Consider the following 16,670-nt stretch of genomic DNA (forward strand, 5'->3'; position numbering starts at 1 on the left):
GCCACCCCTTAAACCCTTTTTTCCCCTCAGAATCTCTTCTAGTTAATGTATTATAAACTGGCGATCGAACACTCATGACATTTATGCTCTGCTCCTGCTTCTGCTCCAACATAGGCTCACTGCCATATTTTCCGGAAGAGAGAAAGTGAGGGAAGAGGTGTTTTGAGGTATTTTGAGTGTGTTTCTCATGCAGTAGGCGAGTAGGCGAGTAGTCAAGTACGCAAGTAAGAAGGGGAAACTACAAGTGCTCGCATACTGGGAGTCGAGCTACAGTATGGGGTAGGGATGGTTGCTGGCATGGTATCATACATGTATCACATTCTACCACAAGAAAGTTATACTGTACGCGTATCGTCATTCGAGTATGAGTATCAGTAGTAACACCAACAGGATTACAGCATCAGCATCAGCACCAGCATAACCCCCAACATGAACATTACCCCCCCCCAACCTACCCTCACCAAGCCTCCCAAACAACAACACAGACATTCCATAAAAGCTAAACCCGAGTCCCACAGGGACATTACACACACCAAACAAGAAGCAGAGCATACAATCGGATGCAAAAATAAAGCAAGGTAAAGGTAAGGTCAGGCCAAAGCCGAAGCCATGACCTACCAGAAAAAGCTAATCAGGAGCTATCAGGCTTGGAAGACATGGAAACAAACGTTCAAAGGAAAAATCAAATCAAATCTCGAATTCCTTATACCCCTCCACCAACCCATCCGAGAACTTGGTAGCAGCCACCCAGACCGGCGCATACTGTTTCACCTCGTCGAGGGCGGGGATGGCTCCGATGCGATTGTGGTCGCTCCAGAGACAGACGACCCGTCCTTTCAACTTGGCCTTATCCTCCTTGTCGTCGCCAGTTGCAGCTGAAGACAGGGAGTCGACGAGGACGTACTCTTCGCCGGACGCGGCATCGGTCACGACCTCCGTGGTGGGCGGCGCGAGGGACGGCGGGGGCACGGTCCACTCCACGTCCACGGTCCAAGTATTCTCCCACTCGCGGCTCCACAGGCGGATCTCTTGCGTGCCCAGCGGGGACGTGTGCGGGAAGCGCGGGTCGTACGCGCTGCCGGCCACGCTGAAGGAGGAGATGGGGGTGTCGAAGGTGATCCTGCAGGCGCGGGTGTTGAGGCCGGACAGTTGGATCTGAGCGGTTTGGAGGTTGTCGCCTTGCTCCGCGGAATGCGAGGAGGACTCCGTGGCGGACACGTTGAAGGTCAGCCAGGATTTGTAGTCCTCGGGCGCCGAGGGCACAACATCTGGCATGGGACCGGGCCAGGAGCACTTCGTGCGTGCAGCGAGCGCACTACAGACCAGCTCCTGGCCGTGGACGCTTGGGAGCGCGTGAGCCACCTGGGCGACGAAGGGCGAGATCCCGATCAGCGACACGTTGGTTGCGGCCGTGTCGAGGTTGATCTCCTGGTGGAAGAAGATCTTCAGGCGGTTGGACGCCGAGAACGGGAACGCGACCAGGTTGTAGATCAGGCACCCCAAGGAAATCGCCAGCAAGAACAGAGGGATATGATATGTGTGGCGGTGGATGTAAGGGAGGAGCGGGGTGAGAAGGAAGGTAGTCAGGGCTGCGATGGCGATGTAGATGAACAGAGAGGAACTGCCGTCCTGGCCGGTTTGATGCAATGCGCTGGTTAGCAGCAACGCCAGGGGCCCGACCATGATGAGCACAATCGGTGCCGTCAGCAGGAATTGCAGCACCCAGGTCCATTTCGGCAGGTGTGCGCTCCAGCGTTGCTCGTGGCCGTAGACGTGTGGGTCGCTGGGTTCGTCGGGGCCCTCATGCTCCCCCGTGACGCGCACGTAGTTGGCAAAGGTCGTACGCTGGCCGCCTCCCAGCAGAGACGTCGACTCGGTGGGTTGCTCGTCGTCGGAATCGACGTGCTCGTCTCCGTCGTGCTCCGAGGTGTGTTCCTCGCCCGAGGCTGTGCCCAGTCGACTGCCGCCATAACTGCTGGGACGGCGCGACGACGCCGGCACCGGCGCATACTGACTGGCGTACTCTGACTTCCGAGGCAGGGCGAACAGCTCCAGATAGGAAATCCAGGTGGCCAGGAACGTGCCACAGAAGGAGAAGAAAACCCAATACCCGCCAGCCAGACCCCACTGGTTCTCGTAGACCGTCGCAATCACCAACATCACCCAGGCGAGCACAAACATCCACGTCAAAGTATAGATGCGGTGGAAGGCCGAGGGGCGCGCAAAGTCGGCGACGCGCGACACGAACCAGGCCAGAAACGTCCAGGCCGACAGCATCATACCCCACACCGCATACTCGCTGCTGTGGATGATCAACGGATTGACTTTGGTCACCAGGTACGCCAACCCAACCGTGACGGCCGTCGGGATCACAAACAGAAAGGGGAACCGGAAGAACCCGCGCAGTCCCTGCAGCGACACGGCCTCCCCATCGTCGAGCGACGACTTGACCGTGGACCGGAACAGGTACATCTTGTCGGCCCGGCTCAGGGCAACACTCGTGACCAACAAGCCCAGGGGCGCGACAATGAGCATCGTCACCGACAGCGCAAACAAGGTATGCAGCTGGAACACCACGAAGGTCGCTCCGAAGAGGTCGAACCACACTCCGCGCGATCCTCTCTTCCCACCATCGCTACTATCATCACTAACCAGCCCCTCGGTCGTCTTCACCGCCGCCTCCAGCATGTGCCACAGGCTCTCCACTGTCGTGTGCCTCGAATCATCCTGGTCGGTATGATATCTGGCCCTAGGCTCCATAAACGCGACATCCAAGCCCCTCATGCCCAGATCTCCTTTGAACACGACATAGTCCGTCTGGGAACTGATGAGGCCGACCTCAAACCCATTGGCCGCCAACACGGACCCGAACGGGTGTTTCGCGCGCCTATAGTTCCTCGTCACTTCGGTGTCACTACCTCGGAACAGGATCGCCCGACCACCGGCGCCGGCCCCCTCCAGATTCAGAAAGGTCTGCGTGAACTTGGACAGCGGGTGCTGGCTGAACACGCGCGCTCCGTTGAGGAAATCCTCCTCGCCGTTGTTGAAGAGCACCACCACGCCGCGACGCGGGGCATGGCCCGGGGTGGTGAAGTACTTGATCAACTGAAGACAGGTGACGACGCCGACCCCGTCATCCGTCGCGCCATAGCCGGTGGAGACGCTGTCATAGTGGGCGTTCACCAGCACACCTCCGCTTCCTCCCTCCGACCCCAGAACTAGGTCAATATCATCATCATCCTCTCCACGGATGTAGACTAGGAGGTTGGTGCCTTCAAAGTAGACCGCGGTGTTGGACGACTTGAGGGTATTGCCGACGAAGGAGAGGTTGGACTGGTTGTCGTCGAAGATGTAGACGGTGGGTCGAGTTTCGTCGTCGGCATTGTAGATCGTAGGAGGCTCATGGAAGCCCTGGTACCGGTTAGCCTTGTGGTCAGACTGCCCGGGTGTATCCGCGTTGTTGTCGTGGACAATCTCCTTCACTCGGCGGAGAAGCCAATCTCGGACCTCGTCGTTCCGGCGCGAATTATACGGATGGTACCCGTTGGTCAGGACCTGCAGATCGGCCCAAGCTTCGTGGAGATCGAGACCGTTGGGGGTGGAGGATGCACTGGGCGCCGAGGGGAGCACGTGGTGGACGACAAGGAGGGGGATCACAAAGGCGAGGTAGACGGCGGTCGTAATGAGAGTCACGGGCCACCGCGTGAAGGCCAGTGGATTGCCGCGCGGGGTAGCCATCTCTCTCTCTCTCCCCCTTCTCGCTCTTTTGCCTTTCTGCGCTATATTTGTACTAGCTGAGAGAAGTGTCCGTAGTCGCTCTCAGCTGCTGCAGAAGCCTTCTTTTGGCTGGGCTGAGCTGGAGCGGGGACTGGAACTGAGCTGGGCTGAGCTACAGTGAAGTGGAAGGGAGAGAATGCGGAGAAGGAACGGATCGGAAATGGAATGATGGTTGATCGGCCCATGCGAAACCCGTCATTATGTCACCGCCAGCCCACTCAGTCACTTTCAGTCACTTTCAGTCAACTTATCTACTATGTGTACTTCGTGCTCCGTACAGTATGTGTATACAGTACAATAGTAGTATAAAGTTATGGTTGATATCTACTCCAATTGCCTATGTTTTTATCTCATGAACCTCAATTGCCAATCCACTCTCAGTGTAATTGCATTCCCGCAACAACTAGACTGCTGCTGCTGCTCTATAAGTTACTCAATTCTAATACGGTAACGGTAGGCAGACCAACCCTCCCTCTGTCCTCTCGATGATCGATCACTGCTCATATCGATAATTCCTTAGGAAGAAACTGATTTTTGTTGTTCATCTCACCCTGCATTTCCCCCCAAAGCGATGTATAAGGCAGGCAGAGCGCAGAAGGCAGAGAAAGTTGAAGTCCCCCCCCACAAAGACGAACGCAACCGCCAGTCAGCCTCAGCCCGAAGAAAACACATCCCAACAACCAGCTCCCAGATAAACCGCTACCGACTATGCAAATTCATAACGGAAATCCCTGTGTGCACACAAACAGAAATTGGAACCCCTCGCTGCTTGGCCCAAAAAAATGGAAAATCGGAAGAACAATAGAGAAATGAAAACGACACCATGTTTGTAAAACCATACACAAAAAATGATAGATGTTAAGATCCGATGCACAAGACACGCTCAAAGATACGGAGAGGAAAAAGGGTATGGGTATCAACTGGGTGTATGTCCAATGTCAATGTAATCGTCGTCGTTAATCGCCGTGGCCGCCGTTGCGCGCATCAGGCCAGTCACCTGGCCCTCATCCTCGTCCAGTTCCTCGTCGTCATCATACATGGTCGCTTCCGTCATGTCCTGCGGCGGTGGAGGGGGAATCATATGGTTCAGTTGGTTACGCAAGTGGTTCACGCCATCGCCGCTGAATACACAGAACACGTCGCGCTGTTGGGGTGTGAACTCGGGAGGCGCCTCGCGGCAAAACTCGGTCAATTCTTTTCGCGCATAGAACTCCTGGACCCCCGTCAGACTGAGGTGTGTCAGACGAGGACAGCTGTTGACAAGTGCATGGATTCCCTGCGGCCAGTTAGCATTATCCCAGACAAAGACAAAAAAAAGCCATCGTTCGACCACATACTCTGAGGGTGAGGAAAGTGCAGTAACTGAGATGCACCCGCTCTAGACTACTGATTCCTGCGGAGTGATGGGAAGCCTTGGGACCCGCCAAGGCTAGAATGCTGTTGTCCGTGATGTTGGCACACTTGACCAAGCCGATACGCCGTAGTTTGGGTAACGTAGCCAGCTGCTGCACACTTGCGTCCGTGAGACGGGTACAGCACGCCAGGTCGATATACCGGATACGGTTGCAGGACTTGACCAAGTGCATCACGGCTGCATCGGAGATGTTGGAGCAGTGTCCCAAGTGGACGTAGTGCAGATTCTTGCCGAGCTTGCAAATGGCCCAGACTGCGCGATCCGTGATAAGCCGACACTTTGCGAGCACTAGGTTCCGTAAGCGCGGCGCCGATGCCACAATACGCTCAACGGCAGCGTCTCTGACATTCTCGCAGGATGTCAAGTCCAGAATGCGCAAGCTGTCCAAAGTAATATGCGGTGCCAGCTCCAGGAACGCCATATCGTCGAGTTCGGTGCAGTGGGCCAGTCGTAGCTCACGGAGATTATTCAGTGTCGCCATCAAGGCAGTTATCGACTTGTTGGTGACGAGCTTGCAGTCATGAAGGTCAATCTCCAGGATGGCCGGGCAGCTCTGAGCGAACGACAGAATGGATTTGTCCGTGACTTGCGCGACTCCGTTCAGTTTTAACTGTCACATATTAGCAACCATGATGTAGAATCCGAGTAGCCATGGCCACCTACCCGTTTGATCTGTCGGCAATTACGAGACACGACAAGCAAGGAGTCGTCCGTCACCTTGGTGCAGTTCGTGATATTGAGCCCCTGGAGCCGGGGACAGTTTCTAGCCACCGTGTACAGAGTGTGGTCGGTGAGATGCCCCAAGTCCGACACATCTAACGCTTGTAGATGGCGATTCCCTTCCACCAGGTCTGACACGCCGGTGTCCGACAGTTTGGAGCAGTTGGTCAGCGTCAATCGCTCGATCCGGTTGCACTGAGCAAAGGTCATGACCGTTCCATCGCTGACGTCGCCCGAGAGAGCGGACAGGTTCAGTCTCTTGATTAAGTCCGAGTAAGGAAAGAAGCTGTTTGGCTTGCCCACAGTGGTGCTGATGCTCTTCATGTTGTCCCAGCTGTTGCACGATGGCCGGTGCCACAAGATCGCCACGCAGTTTGCCGCCCATCCTCTGCAGACCAGCATACAGCTCATCATATCGGCTGGCGAACTCAGTTTGGCGAAGATGGCGATTAAGATCTCCGGAGGCAACCGTCCGATGGGCGGCAGGGCCCGATCTGAGTCGTAATATGCATGAGAATTCCGGCCATTTACACCGCCCACGGAGGATTCTGAATCATTGGCCTGGGCTGTGAAGAAGTCGGTGTCATCATCGGCGGTGCGATCGGGGGAGGTCGAGGAGGAGGATTCGGAGGGAGCTTCGCTCGAGAACCGAGCGGGTTGCCTTGAGCGGGGCATCAGGACCAACGTCGGAAAGTGGTGGCAAGCGTGCTTGTTGGGAGAGGGAGGAGGAGGACTGGTCGCTGTCCTATTTCGGCCAGGATACAACGTGTTGTGCGTTGGGTAGAGAAACTATTCATATAAAATGTGGCTGTCACCTGTTGTAGAGGCGAAGCCGGAAGTGTGATCAGAGATTCGAGACCGATCTGGAGATTTGAGGTTTCGCCCTAAGAAAAGCGGAAGGGTCAAGGGGGCCAGAAGAAGAGGCGAGTTGAGATCAGGTTGGTCGGGGTTGAGAGGGAGAACACGCGTCGAAAGAGCCTGCGATAGGAGATGCCGACGAAGGCAAAGCAAGGCAAGGCAAGGGAAAGGAGGGGAAAGGGAGAGGAGGAGGAGGAGAGAGAGGACGGTGTCGGGCGGCGGAGGAGGCGAGGGAGAAGGAGGAATCCCGGTCGGAGGACCGAAAGGGTGAGATCCGGGGGCGGGATTGAGAGCGTCCAGAAGATCTGTAAGTCCGATCAGGGGAAAATGTAAGTATCGTATAGTCAGATAGAGTCAAAAGGTGGTAGTTACAAGTAATCAACGTAGCGACAGTGGGCTGTCGAGGAGGAGGAGGAATGATGATGATGATGTTTGGATGTTGATGATGAGGGGAGGGAGGGGGGGGGGGTTGGGACGGAGAAGGACTGACGAAAGAAGAAGAAGGCGGTTGCAAAGGCGGGAGAGAAGAAAGAAAAGAAACTGGAAGAGGATGATTAAGGTAGACAGAGGTAAATATTCACCTACTTAAAGTTAGGTAGGGAGAGAACAAACAGCTTTGTACTGTACCTCGTTCACTGATCTCAGCCTAATCAACAGTAACTTATATTTTTAATCCTTGAAAAAAATACTAAAAAAAATATATTTTACAACCCCGAATAACGCTTGATTGCGACTTAAGGTGAGAAAGGAGGGGAAAGTTGATTGATTAGTTTAGTTAATATTTAGTAACTTAACTGAACTGCCAGGGAAGCCCGCTCGCTGCCGAACGACATCATCCATGCTATTCTTGGGTGGTCGACCCGTGTGCGGCGCCCACTTACTTATCCCTCAATTCACCCAAGCATCAAAGCATCAAAGGTATCATGATTATTATTAGCATTCCTGGACAAACACTACCAGATTCACTAAGTAAGCATGACTGCCTACCAGGGGAATTGCTAGAATTATTGGGCTGAGCTTTGATTATCTTCAGTTTCATCCAAAGCTTCCCCCCTTCCCCCTTCCCCCTCCCCCTCATGCTCGTTGCCTTCACCATCCCCGGTGGTTCGCATCTAAGACAAATAGGATCCACCTCGGATTGTTCCCTCCTTTGGTTCATGTTTAGAATGGGTTTGTGAAGCTCATCCGCCATTACCCCTTTTCACCACCCGACTATGTGATTCGTTAAAGAGGCGAGAATCGCAGAGAATACAAGTGTACAGCCTTATCGTCTCCTGCGACACTCTATCTAATCTATATAAAGTCACAACCCGTTCAACCAGAACAAGACCATAGAGTGATACAATCTCTCCCGAGAACCAACCCACCATCTCTTTCACGTCCGAGACGCCCCCTTAGCCCAGTCGCGCAGTACATTTTTTCTGATTTTCCCCGTACTGGTTTTGGGCAGCTCCGCCACCACCTCCACCTCGCGAGGGACCATGAATTTACTGATGCCGCTCGCATTCCGCGCCCACTCAATGACCGCCTTGCCATCGAGTTCCCTACCTTCCTTGACCGTAATGAAGGCCTTGGGACGTTCGCCCCAGTGCGCATCTGGAACCGACACGACCCCGGCCTCCAGAATGTCGGGGTGGGTCACCAGCTGCGCCTCTAAGGCAACTGAGGAGATATTCTCACCCCCTAAAGCCGTACGTCAGCACAACATTCCGGAGAGGGAACAGGGGTGCAACAATGAGAACCAAACCGAAGCCCAGGGATCTAACTTACCGCTGATGATGATGTCCTTAGCTCGATCCAGAATCTGGATGGCCCCATCGGGATGCCAGACAGCCAGGTCGCCGGAATGGAGCACACCACCAAGGAACAGCTTCCGTGTCGCCTCCGGGTCCTTGTAGTAGCCCCGGGAACATATGTTCCCGGCAAACACGATCTCCCCGATCTCCTTGCCGTCCCGGCGGACGTCTACAACCGTGCCCTCGGGAACATCCGTCTTGATCACCCTGGCCGGCAGACTGGTCAGGAATCCATGGCCCTGTCTCGCCATCTTTTCGTATCGCTCGGTCGGGGCAAGGTTGTCCCACGCTGGCATATGGTACCCCTTGGTGATGGGGCCGTACGTCTCCGTCATCCCGTAGGTATGCACAGGATGCAGGTTAAAACCGGTCATCTGCTCGAACAGATGGCCCGTCGGAGGACTAGCCGCCACCGTCACGCGCACCGACTGCGGCAGACGTTCAGCTTGCGGCGAGTTGCAAAGCAAAGTATTCACCGTCGGCGCCGCATTAAAATGCGTGATGCGTTCTTGCTTCAGCAACCTCCAGATCTGCGGATAATCGATCTTACGCAGACAGTAATGCGTACCCCGGACAGCCGTCACGGCCCACGGAAAGGTCCACCCTGCGCCACAGCATCAGTCCCATCAGGTCCTTGGCCATTTTTGACCAGAAGAAAACACTCACCAACCGCATGAAACATCGGCAAAGTCCACAGATACCTGCACCGACCCTCCTGCACATTCAGCCCAGATTCGACCAGATTCGCCAACGACGCCAGGTAGCACCCCCGATGGGTGAGCTCCACCCCCTTCGGCTTGGCCGTAGTTCCACTCGTATAAGCCAACGCGAGGATATCCTCCTCGGCAGCCGCCTGAGCTTCCAACCCATCCCACCCTAGAGCCCCAGTCTCGGCATCAAACCTCAACCCCTCCAAGACCGCATCATCAAACGGCCCAGATAACTGCCCTTCCGTCTCATCGGTATCGGTATCCACAATCACCGGCACATCAGGTTTCGTCGCCCGATAGCGCTGTAAGAGGGGCAGAAACTCCTGGTCCACAATAATCACCTCCACCTCTGAATGTGTAAAGATATAGGCGATATCTTCTTCCTTGAGACGGTAATTCACCGCTATAGGAGAAAGTTCAAGTCAGCACGAACCCCTTCCAAGCAGTATACAGCAAATTCCCCCCAGGAAAAGACAGCCCCTCCACCCACTACCCTAAGCCAAACGAACTACACATATAGCAGAAGAACAAAGAAAAAAAAACATACCAACCTGCACCGCCCCAGCAGCGGCAATGCCAAAGATAGCCTCCAAGAAAGCCGGGGTATTGGGACAGAGAATTCCCACGCGCTTGAACGCATGGCTCTTCAGGAAATAGGCCAGGCCGCGAGCGCGGTCGGCGAATTCGATATAGCTTCGTCGGAGGATTTGATTATTGGTGGTGATGTGGTGGATTGCTTCTGCCTGTTTCAAAGTGTGATAAATATGATGAGTGCTAAGTCAAGGGCATTGATTGGAAGGGAGGGTTCAAGTCGGCTAGACAATTGAGGGGCTAAAGTCTCGAGACAAAAAACAGTACTTACATGTGGTTCGATGGCAGCAGCTCGAGGAAGAAAGTATGTTGGAGATAGGGTGTGGAAGCTGACTGGTCGATTCGTAGAGGTTGAGGTACTGCTGGTGGTGGTGTTGGTGGTGGGAAGCAAATGGGCGAGCAGGCCCGATAACCGGCCCTTTGCGGAGGACATGGCTTGTGATGATGTTCTTTGATGTAACTGGCGAGGAACGAATCCGTGTATGCTTCCAATGTCCTCCCTGGAGAAAATCCAATTGGACGGGCACTGGTCAGGATGAGGAGCGAGGGCGTGTGTGATTCAGAATGAGAAAACGAGACAACGAGGAAGAGAAGGGGGGGGGGGGGGGAGAAAGAGAGATTCCGAGGTAGCTCCAGAAGAGGAGAAGCGAAGTAGAAGAGGAGTAAATGCGGGGATGATCATCATTCGGGGCGTCGGGGCCGCGGCGGAGCCCAAAAAGCGGATCCTTCCCTTTCAACCTGGAACTTCAAACAACCCCGTTCTACTCCGTACCTACTCTCACATTGTTCAATGCTTGATTCGTCCATAAACGAAGAAAGAACCTACCAATGAAGCTGGTATCTTCAATGGGTTTCGAAATTGCTGACGACAACAACCGAATCAATAAAGTTCCGCAAGTGACACCGACCAATACCCAGGGATACACACAGTACACATTTCCCCTCACTGATGATTGACCACTGGAAAACTCTTGTTCCTTAGCGGCCTCCACCTTGGGCCCAATCCATAATCAACTCAATACATCATGGGTACTACTTATACAACCAAGCAATCAACAAACTCAATTGAGATCCATGCCCGTTCGTCGGACTGAGTACGTATCGACGTAGACATAACATACTCCAATAAGTCGGCGAGTTACAGGTCTACCATGAAGTCACAGCACAGTACTGTCCAGTACAAATACTTCCTCAGACATCTATTCTACATGGAACTACCATCCAACAAGAAACATATCATCAAACAAGATCCCGCTCCGAGCCAAGGAAGTACGGTGGGCTACTAAGCACCAGCAGGAAAAAGAGGAACTGTCCAGAACTGTCTGCGCACCGCAGGGGACGCTCTACTCGCTGGTGGTCAGTGCTTACCGACAGACAGGATCCAGAACCGGATCAAGGATTCACAGACAGATCGGATGGAGCATCATCAACTGTTTCCCACCATCGATCATCTTCACTATGAAAGTGGATGGTAGGTGACGGTCCATGAGTCAACCATGCAGCGACAATCACGCCAAGCGGCAAGTGCCTTGCTCCGATTGCATGAAGGCGATCCCGGCACATGCAATACTCTTTCTCCCATCACATCATTAAATTACGCTGGGATGGCGGTATTGACGGCCTTGGCCTCTTTGACTACGACGACGATGTACATCTGTACACCAGTGTGGACTTCACTAGGCGTCATGGCAAGGTGTTGTCTTGTCGCATGCGGCTTCGTCACGCAAGGGGGCTGAGAGTGGTGATGACAATAGGATTAGAATCCATACGGTTCTTGCGGCATTTATACGAGGTTATCGAGAAACTTGGACCCGCGGGTCGTAGCATAGCATAATGGGAACTTTGGACACTTATGGCGGATATACCAAGATAAAGCTGAATGTAATGTTTCTTTTCTTTTTGAAAGGGGGAGGTCGTCACAACAAGTCATCTGAAAAGTTTGAAAAAAGAAAAAATTTCTTGGAATTAAACCGCCACGGCGCGAGTCAACGGTCAGCTATTTGGAAACAACCTTGTTTTTTCTTCATCCCAGAACGGACTCCCGTAAAAATTCTTTTTTGTTTATTAAGAGTTCGAATCTCGCCAGCCTCCCATGTGCGTCACAACGTAAGTATTGTGGTGGGTTTCATGAAAAGGTTAGGGACAGAGGGAGAGAAAAAAAAGGTCGATCGGTTCGCCGTCCATCTGTCGCTGAAACATAACCGTAACCGTTCGCGATCCCATCCCATCCCATCACAGACACAGGCAACCAGCCGCGCAACCAGGTATCTAGTATCCGTACTGAGCAAGCTCGGTCTTGGTCTGCTCGCTGACAGCCGCCGACTTCTGGGCGTGGACGAGTTGACGGCGGGCAGCCTTCTTGCGCTCGTAGTAGGCGCTGCTCTTGACCTTTCTCCGCTCCTCGAGTCTGTAGAGGGATGTTTAGCCATGATCCGAATACAACGAAGGGGGCCGCTCCAACGCGGCAACAGAATCAACATACCTGGCAACGACGTCCTGGTACTTCCAGCCGACCTCGTGGCTCAGACGGCCGACGGTGCAGTACTTGCGACCGGGGCGGAGGCGGAGGACACGGAGGGCCTGAGGAACGACGACGCGCTTCTTCTTGTCGTAGGGGGGAGGAACACCCTCGAAGACCTTGAGGCGCTCCAGAGCGGCAGCACCACGGGCAGTCTTGTGGGGGATCATACCGCGGACGGCCTTGTAGAAGATGCGGGAGGGAGCGCGGAAGTGGAAGGGACCTGTGGGAATCAAACTCAGCACCAGTCGAGAGAATCGGGGTTGTCGGAGGGTTTCAGGGTGGACTCACCACCGCGGGTGGGGTTGAAACGAGTCATCTTGCGAAGGTAGGCGTGGTACTTGACTATATCGCACAATCCAGGTCAGTCGATGTCGATTCCTCAGCATAAAAAGCGCATCTCTTGTGTTCCTCCACAACTGTCGCCTCGATATTTCGATCATCATCCCGACTCTTCGTTCCTCAATGTCGCAACCTATTTCACATCCAGCCCTGCACCTCACGTAGCAGACACCACACACCAAGGAGATAACCCAGACGACAGCAGAGATGGCAAACACAAGAGATCGCATTCGAATTCGGATCGGATAGATGGTAAACGTACGCTTCGCGCGGAAGAACTCGCCGGAGATGTTAAGAGCCTCACATCTCACGACGACGATCTTCTGACCGTTGAGCAGCTGCTTGGCGACAGTGCTGGCAAGACGACCAAGAAGGTGTCCCTTGCCGTCAATGACGACCTGCAAAAGAATTCCAACACAAGTCAGCGATTTTTCCCGGAAGAATCCCTGAGTGAAATATATAGAAATCCCCCGCCCTATCCCTCCGCTTCTCCCGGGAGACGGTCTCATGTTCCCCTTGTTCCCCTTTCCGCCTCAAACCCCCAAATCTCCCCCAATCATCCCTCCTCTTGCACTCGTCTCCGGTATTGTTGCAGATGTATGTTTTCAAGATAGGATGTGCATGTGTAGGTGTGGAAGGGGCGGTGGTACGCACGACTGGATCGATGGAGGACATCCTGCTGTGTCGAAAGGAAAATATCCAGCGATAGGAAGAGCGCTGCTCTAGGATACTCCCTTGGGATGTATAAGTTGTCGGCGGTTGTTGTCGTTGTGGGCAGGTTCAACGCACACACAACGGATGGTCGGATGGAGGTTCGCTGGGGTTTGGTCGCTAAGCGAGCGGCGCTACGGGCTTTCTTTGTGCGGGAAGCTCCCCCGTCGAGGGCCACAGCCCTAACTCCTTCTTTCCCGTGGCGTGGCTTGGGTATCACGTGATACCCTACCCTCATCAGGAGGGAATCCAGCCCCCAACCCTTGCCCTTATCTCTTGTTCAGAGATGGGAATGTTGCCCTTTCGCAGATATTGGGTGCTTTGTGCAGATGCATGGTATGAAGTAGTTACTGCATAATATTAACCGTCACTCCCTGCCATTCTGTTCCTGTCCTTGCAATGGCCAGGCTATACCTCATTGCATTAGTTCTGGGAGGGAGGAACTTAGACAAGTGCCCACCCCGCACATGACTACTAGATAGTGCGTAGACCCAGTGTTTCCCCCAGATACGCTGGTAATCAATCTACACTGTCCACTGCCTATCGGTCCCTTTGCTACGGTCGCATTCACCATTTAAGTCCCTAAAAGTATCAGAAAGGATTAAGTTTCTCTGTCATTAGTTTACTATCACCCTAAAACCCTTCACTTGCTTCACCTGACCGGTGCAATCATCAGGCAGTCAGCCAATGGTTCTAGCCACCCGCCTACCGATTACGGCCTATGTATGGGCAAGTCCCCTCAATCAAACATGGCGCAACAATCACAATTCATTAGAAAACCCAGCCCAAGCGAGAGTTGCTGGTCATTATAGCAGCTAGAAGTGAATATTGTATACATTAAGATTAATATGTGCTCTCAAACGGCAAGCCAAGCCATGAGTCTCGCCAAAGATACAGTCCGGCATCGGACGGGGACCTAGAGTCCGTCGCGCGCGCCAAAGCAATGGCATCAAATAGAAGGGACAGTTCGCACGCGATGGCTGTGTCTAAGCGTGTATCCATGTGGAAAAAGGAGGAGGGGGTCGTACAGCATTATACAAAAGAAGCAAAGATGTGCTATCTTCCATCACATCATACAGATCAAGAATTTGTGCCGGCTGCTTTCTAATAAAAAGGTAGCTTAGCGTCTCGCGTGCCCCTCGCAATGACTTCCTCGAGAGTCCAGCGCGGGGGCTCAATGGCCTTGTGGCCTCCATTGGGCTTCTCTTCAAAAGAAGGGAGGGGCTCTTTCAAGCCCCCTGCGACCCCGGAAGAAAACTTGAGCTCGAGAGCATCCCCGATCTCGTCGCACACCTGCAGGATGCGGTCGAGGTCATCCTTGGTGTGCGCAGCCGACACGCACAAGCGGGCACGGGAGAGCTCAAGAGGCGTAGCAGGGTAGGTCACAACGACGACAGAGATCTTCCGACGCAGCATTTCCCGGGAGAACGCAGGCATCTTGGCGGGGTTGTACAGCATCAGGGGGACAATGGGCGAATCATCGTGTCCATAAACGATGAACCCAAGTCGCTTCAGTCCAAGTCGTAGATAACGTGAATTGAACGCTAGACGCTGCATGCGCTCTCTGCCTTCACCCGGATGAAGGGGGTCTTCATCAGCAATAAGGCGCAGCGAGGAATAGATCTGCGCTAGAACAGGCAGGGACGGAGCTTCGCCGAAAACTTGACCAGCATTGATGCAGCGCACTTTGTCGATGATCGCCTTATCGGCGGCGATATAACCCCCATTGGCTCCAAAGGACTTGGTAAAAGTGCCCATAAGGATCTCGACCTCTGCAGGGTCGACCCTGAAGTAGTCACAGACACCGCGTCCATGGCGCCCAACCGCGCCAATTGAGTGAGCCTCGTCAACGAACAAGTGGAACTTGTACTTCTTCTTCAGCTCAAGGATCCTAGGAAGATTGCACATGGTGCCCTCCATTGAGAACAGGCCCTCGACGGTGACAAGGATTTTCTTCCAAGGCCGGTGAGTGCGCGGCTGACCTTGCGAGATCGCCTCCCTCAAGCGCTTCTCAAGGTCCGCCATGTTGTTATGCGCAAAGACCTGGATAGCTGCCCCCGAGAGACGGGCGCCGAACCGGATGGATGCATGGTTGAGCTCATCGGACAGAATCAGACAACCCTTTTCCATGATGGCCGGGAAGATCGTAGCATTGGTCACGAATCCCATCGAGAACACCATTGCGGACTCCTTGCCCACGAACCGGGCGATCTGATCCTCGACCTCAACATGCAACTTGGTGATCCCTGCGTCAGGGGTGCCCGCGAGAGAGATACCTTCCCGCCGGAGAGTCTCCTCCGCGAAATCGGTGCAAGGCCCCTCTGATTGAGCAAATCCGAGGTAGTTGTAGGAGCTGAGATTCAGTGTGTCGGTTGTCGTGCCCGTGAAGCTGAAATGCAGGTTGTCTTCGGTGGTCCGGTCGAGGAGGGTAACATGTCTGCCGGGGACGCCGGTGATCGGCCGCTCGAAGCAGTCGTTGATCCGCTGCTTCAATCGACGCGTGTAGAAGCTCTCGAAGTCGCTGTACAGAGAGGCGTACCCATTCTGGGGTTTCAGATGCCGATAGGAATGAGACGAAAACCACTGAGCCCAGAAATCGTGGAAATGGCCGAGGAAGATGAGAACGAGAAAGCTGACGTAGGTCGTCAAGACAAAAAAGTACGGAGGTTCATCAATGACAGGGTCGGGGATCTCTCCCCCAGGGTGCTCGCTGGTGTAAAGATGCGACGGATCGCCGAGGGGCCCGAACTCGGCGTGCTGTTTAGCTAGCTTGCGGATCGCCTCAGGATCTGGCACTTTGGTTTGTGCTGCTCCTCTCATTGAGTCAGGAGAGCTGCCGCTGACAGCACGGAGAGAGGCGATGGCCGTAGAGTGAGCAATGGGGCTATCGGTTGGCGCTCCAGAACCACCGTTGCTGGCTCCCAGGTCTTTATCAGAGCGCGTCTTACTGCGCTTCCACCGAGGCATGTTGCAAGTGTGACTTGAGGAAAGCTATGCACCTCCTCAAGTCTCTAGAGCGGAGGTAATCTGGTGTCCCTCAAGCTTCTAATGACGAATAGTGAGGGAAAATATCGGAAGAGGAATGAATGATGGTGGAGGTGGTATCGTGAGGTTGCTGAAAGTGCATCATCATGTAATCGGAGGGCGGTTGCCTGGCCCCACTTCCGGCTGCTTCGGGAGATGAATTGACGATTGTTGATTGGGCTCGGTGCAAACCTGGCTTTAAGCGGAGA

At 54.0% G+C, this 16,670-nt stretch overlaps 4 protein-coding genes across 4 annotated transcripts; all 4 read right to left on the reverse strand.

The window, feature by feature from the left end:
- Positions 1-446: 446 nt before the first annotated feature.
- On the reverse strand, positions 447-3,898 carry BO95DRAFT_443056 (M28 family metallopeptidase). The gene has a single exon (XM_025586582.1). The coding sequence runs from the start codon at positions 3,736-3,738 to the stop codon at positions 688-690; it is 3,051 nt and encodes a 1,016-aa protein (XP_025441919.1). The 5' UTR covers positions 3,739-3,898; the 3' UTR covers positions 447-687.
- Positions 3,899-4,693: 795 nt separating this feature from the next.
- On the reverse strand, positions 4,694-7,605 carry BO95DRAFT_473719 (putative ubiquitin ligase complex F-box protein GRR1; the record flags this gene model as incomplete). Its single annotated transcript, XM_025589744.1, has 6 exons — positions 4,694-4,821; positions 4,876-5,053; positions 5,115-5,801; positions 5,855-6,405; positions 7,030-7,074; positions 7,560-7,605. 6 exons carry the CDS (start codon positions 7,603-7,605, stop codon positions 4,694-4,696), a joined length of 1,635 nt encoding a protein of 544 aa, XP_025441920.1.
- A 257-nt stretch (positions 7,606-7,862) lies between these two features.
- On the reverse strand, positions 7,863-13,457 carry BO95DRAFT_473720 (putative AMP-binding domain protein). The gene is made up of 10 exons (XM_025589745.1): positions 13,381-13,457; positions 12,989-13,124; positions 12,676-12,729; positions 12,349-12,607; positions 12,148-12,273; positions 11,176-11,188; positions 9,823-10,018; positions 9,232-9,678; positions 8,540-9,169; positions 7,863-8,452 (listed from the first exon to the last, which is right to left on the reverse strand). The coding sequence occupies exons 1-10, from the start codon at positions 13,399-13,401 to the stop codon at positions 8,145-8,147; spliced, it is 2,190 nt and encodes a 729-aa protein (XP_025441921.1). The 5' UTR covers positions 13,402-13,457; the 3' UTR covers positions 7,863-8,144.
- Positions 13,458-14,069: 612 nt separating this feature from the next.
- On the reverse strand, positions 14,070-16,599 carry BO95DRAFT_443061 (putative serine palmitoyltransferase 1). The gene has a single exon (XM_025586583.1). It carries the CDS (start codon positions 16,402-16,404, stop codon positions 14,542-14,544), a length of 1,863 nt encoding a protein of 620 aa, XP_025441922.1. The 5' UTR covers positions 16,405-16,599; the 3' UTR covers positions 14,070-14,541.
- Positions 16,600-16,670: the final 71 nt, after the last annotated feature.

The sequence above is a fragment of the Aspergillus brunneoviolaceus genome (assembly GCF_003184695.1).
Source record: "Aspergillus brunneoviolaceus CBS 621.78 unplaced genomic scaffold BO95scaffold_36, whole genome shotgun sequence".
NCBI classification, from domain to species: Eukaryota; Fungi; Ascomycota; class Eurotiomycetes; order Eurotiales; family Aspergillaceae; genus Aspergillus; species Aspergillus brunneoviolaceus.

Bases quoted from the DNA above. Each gene is read 5' to 3' on its own strand.
- BO95DRAFT_443056 (XM_025586582.1), bottom strand. From the start codon at position 3,738: ATGGCTACCCCGCGCGGCAATCCACTGGCCTTCACGCGGTGGCCCGTG.
- BO95DRAFT_473720 (XM_025589745.1), bottom strand. From the start codon at position 13,401: ATGTCCTCCATCGATCCAGTC. The intron at 12,730-12,988 runs GTACGTTTACCA...TGTGCGATATAG, and splicing joins CGAGTTCTTCCGCGCGAAGC to TCAAGTACCACGCCTACCTT. The intron at 9,679-9,822 runs GTATGTTTTTTT...TTTCTCCTATAG, and splicing joins TGCTGGGGCGGTGCAGGTTG to CGGTGAATTACCGTCTCAAG.
- BO95DRAFT_443061 (XM_025586583.1), bottom strand. From the start codon at position 16,404: ATGCCTCGGTGGAAGCGCAGTAAGACGCGCTCTGATAAAGACCTGGGA.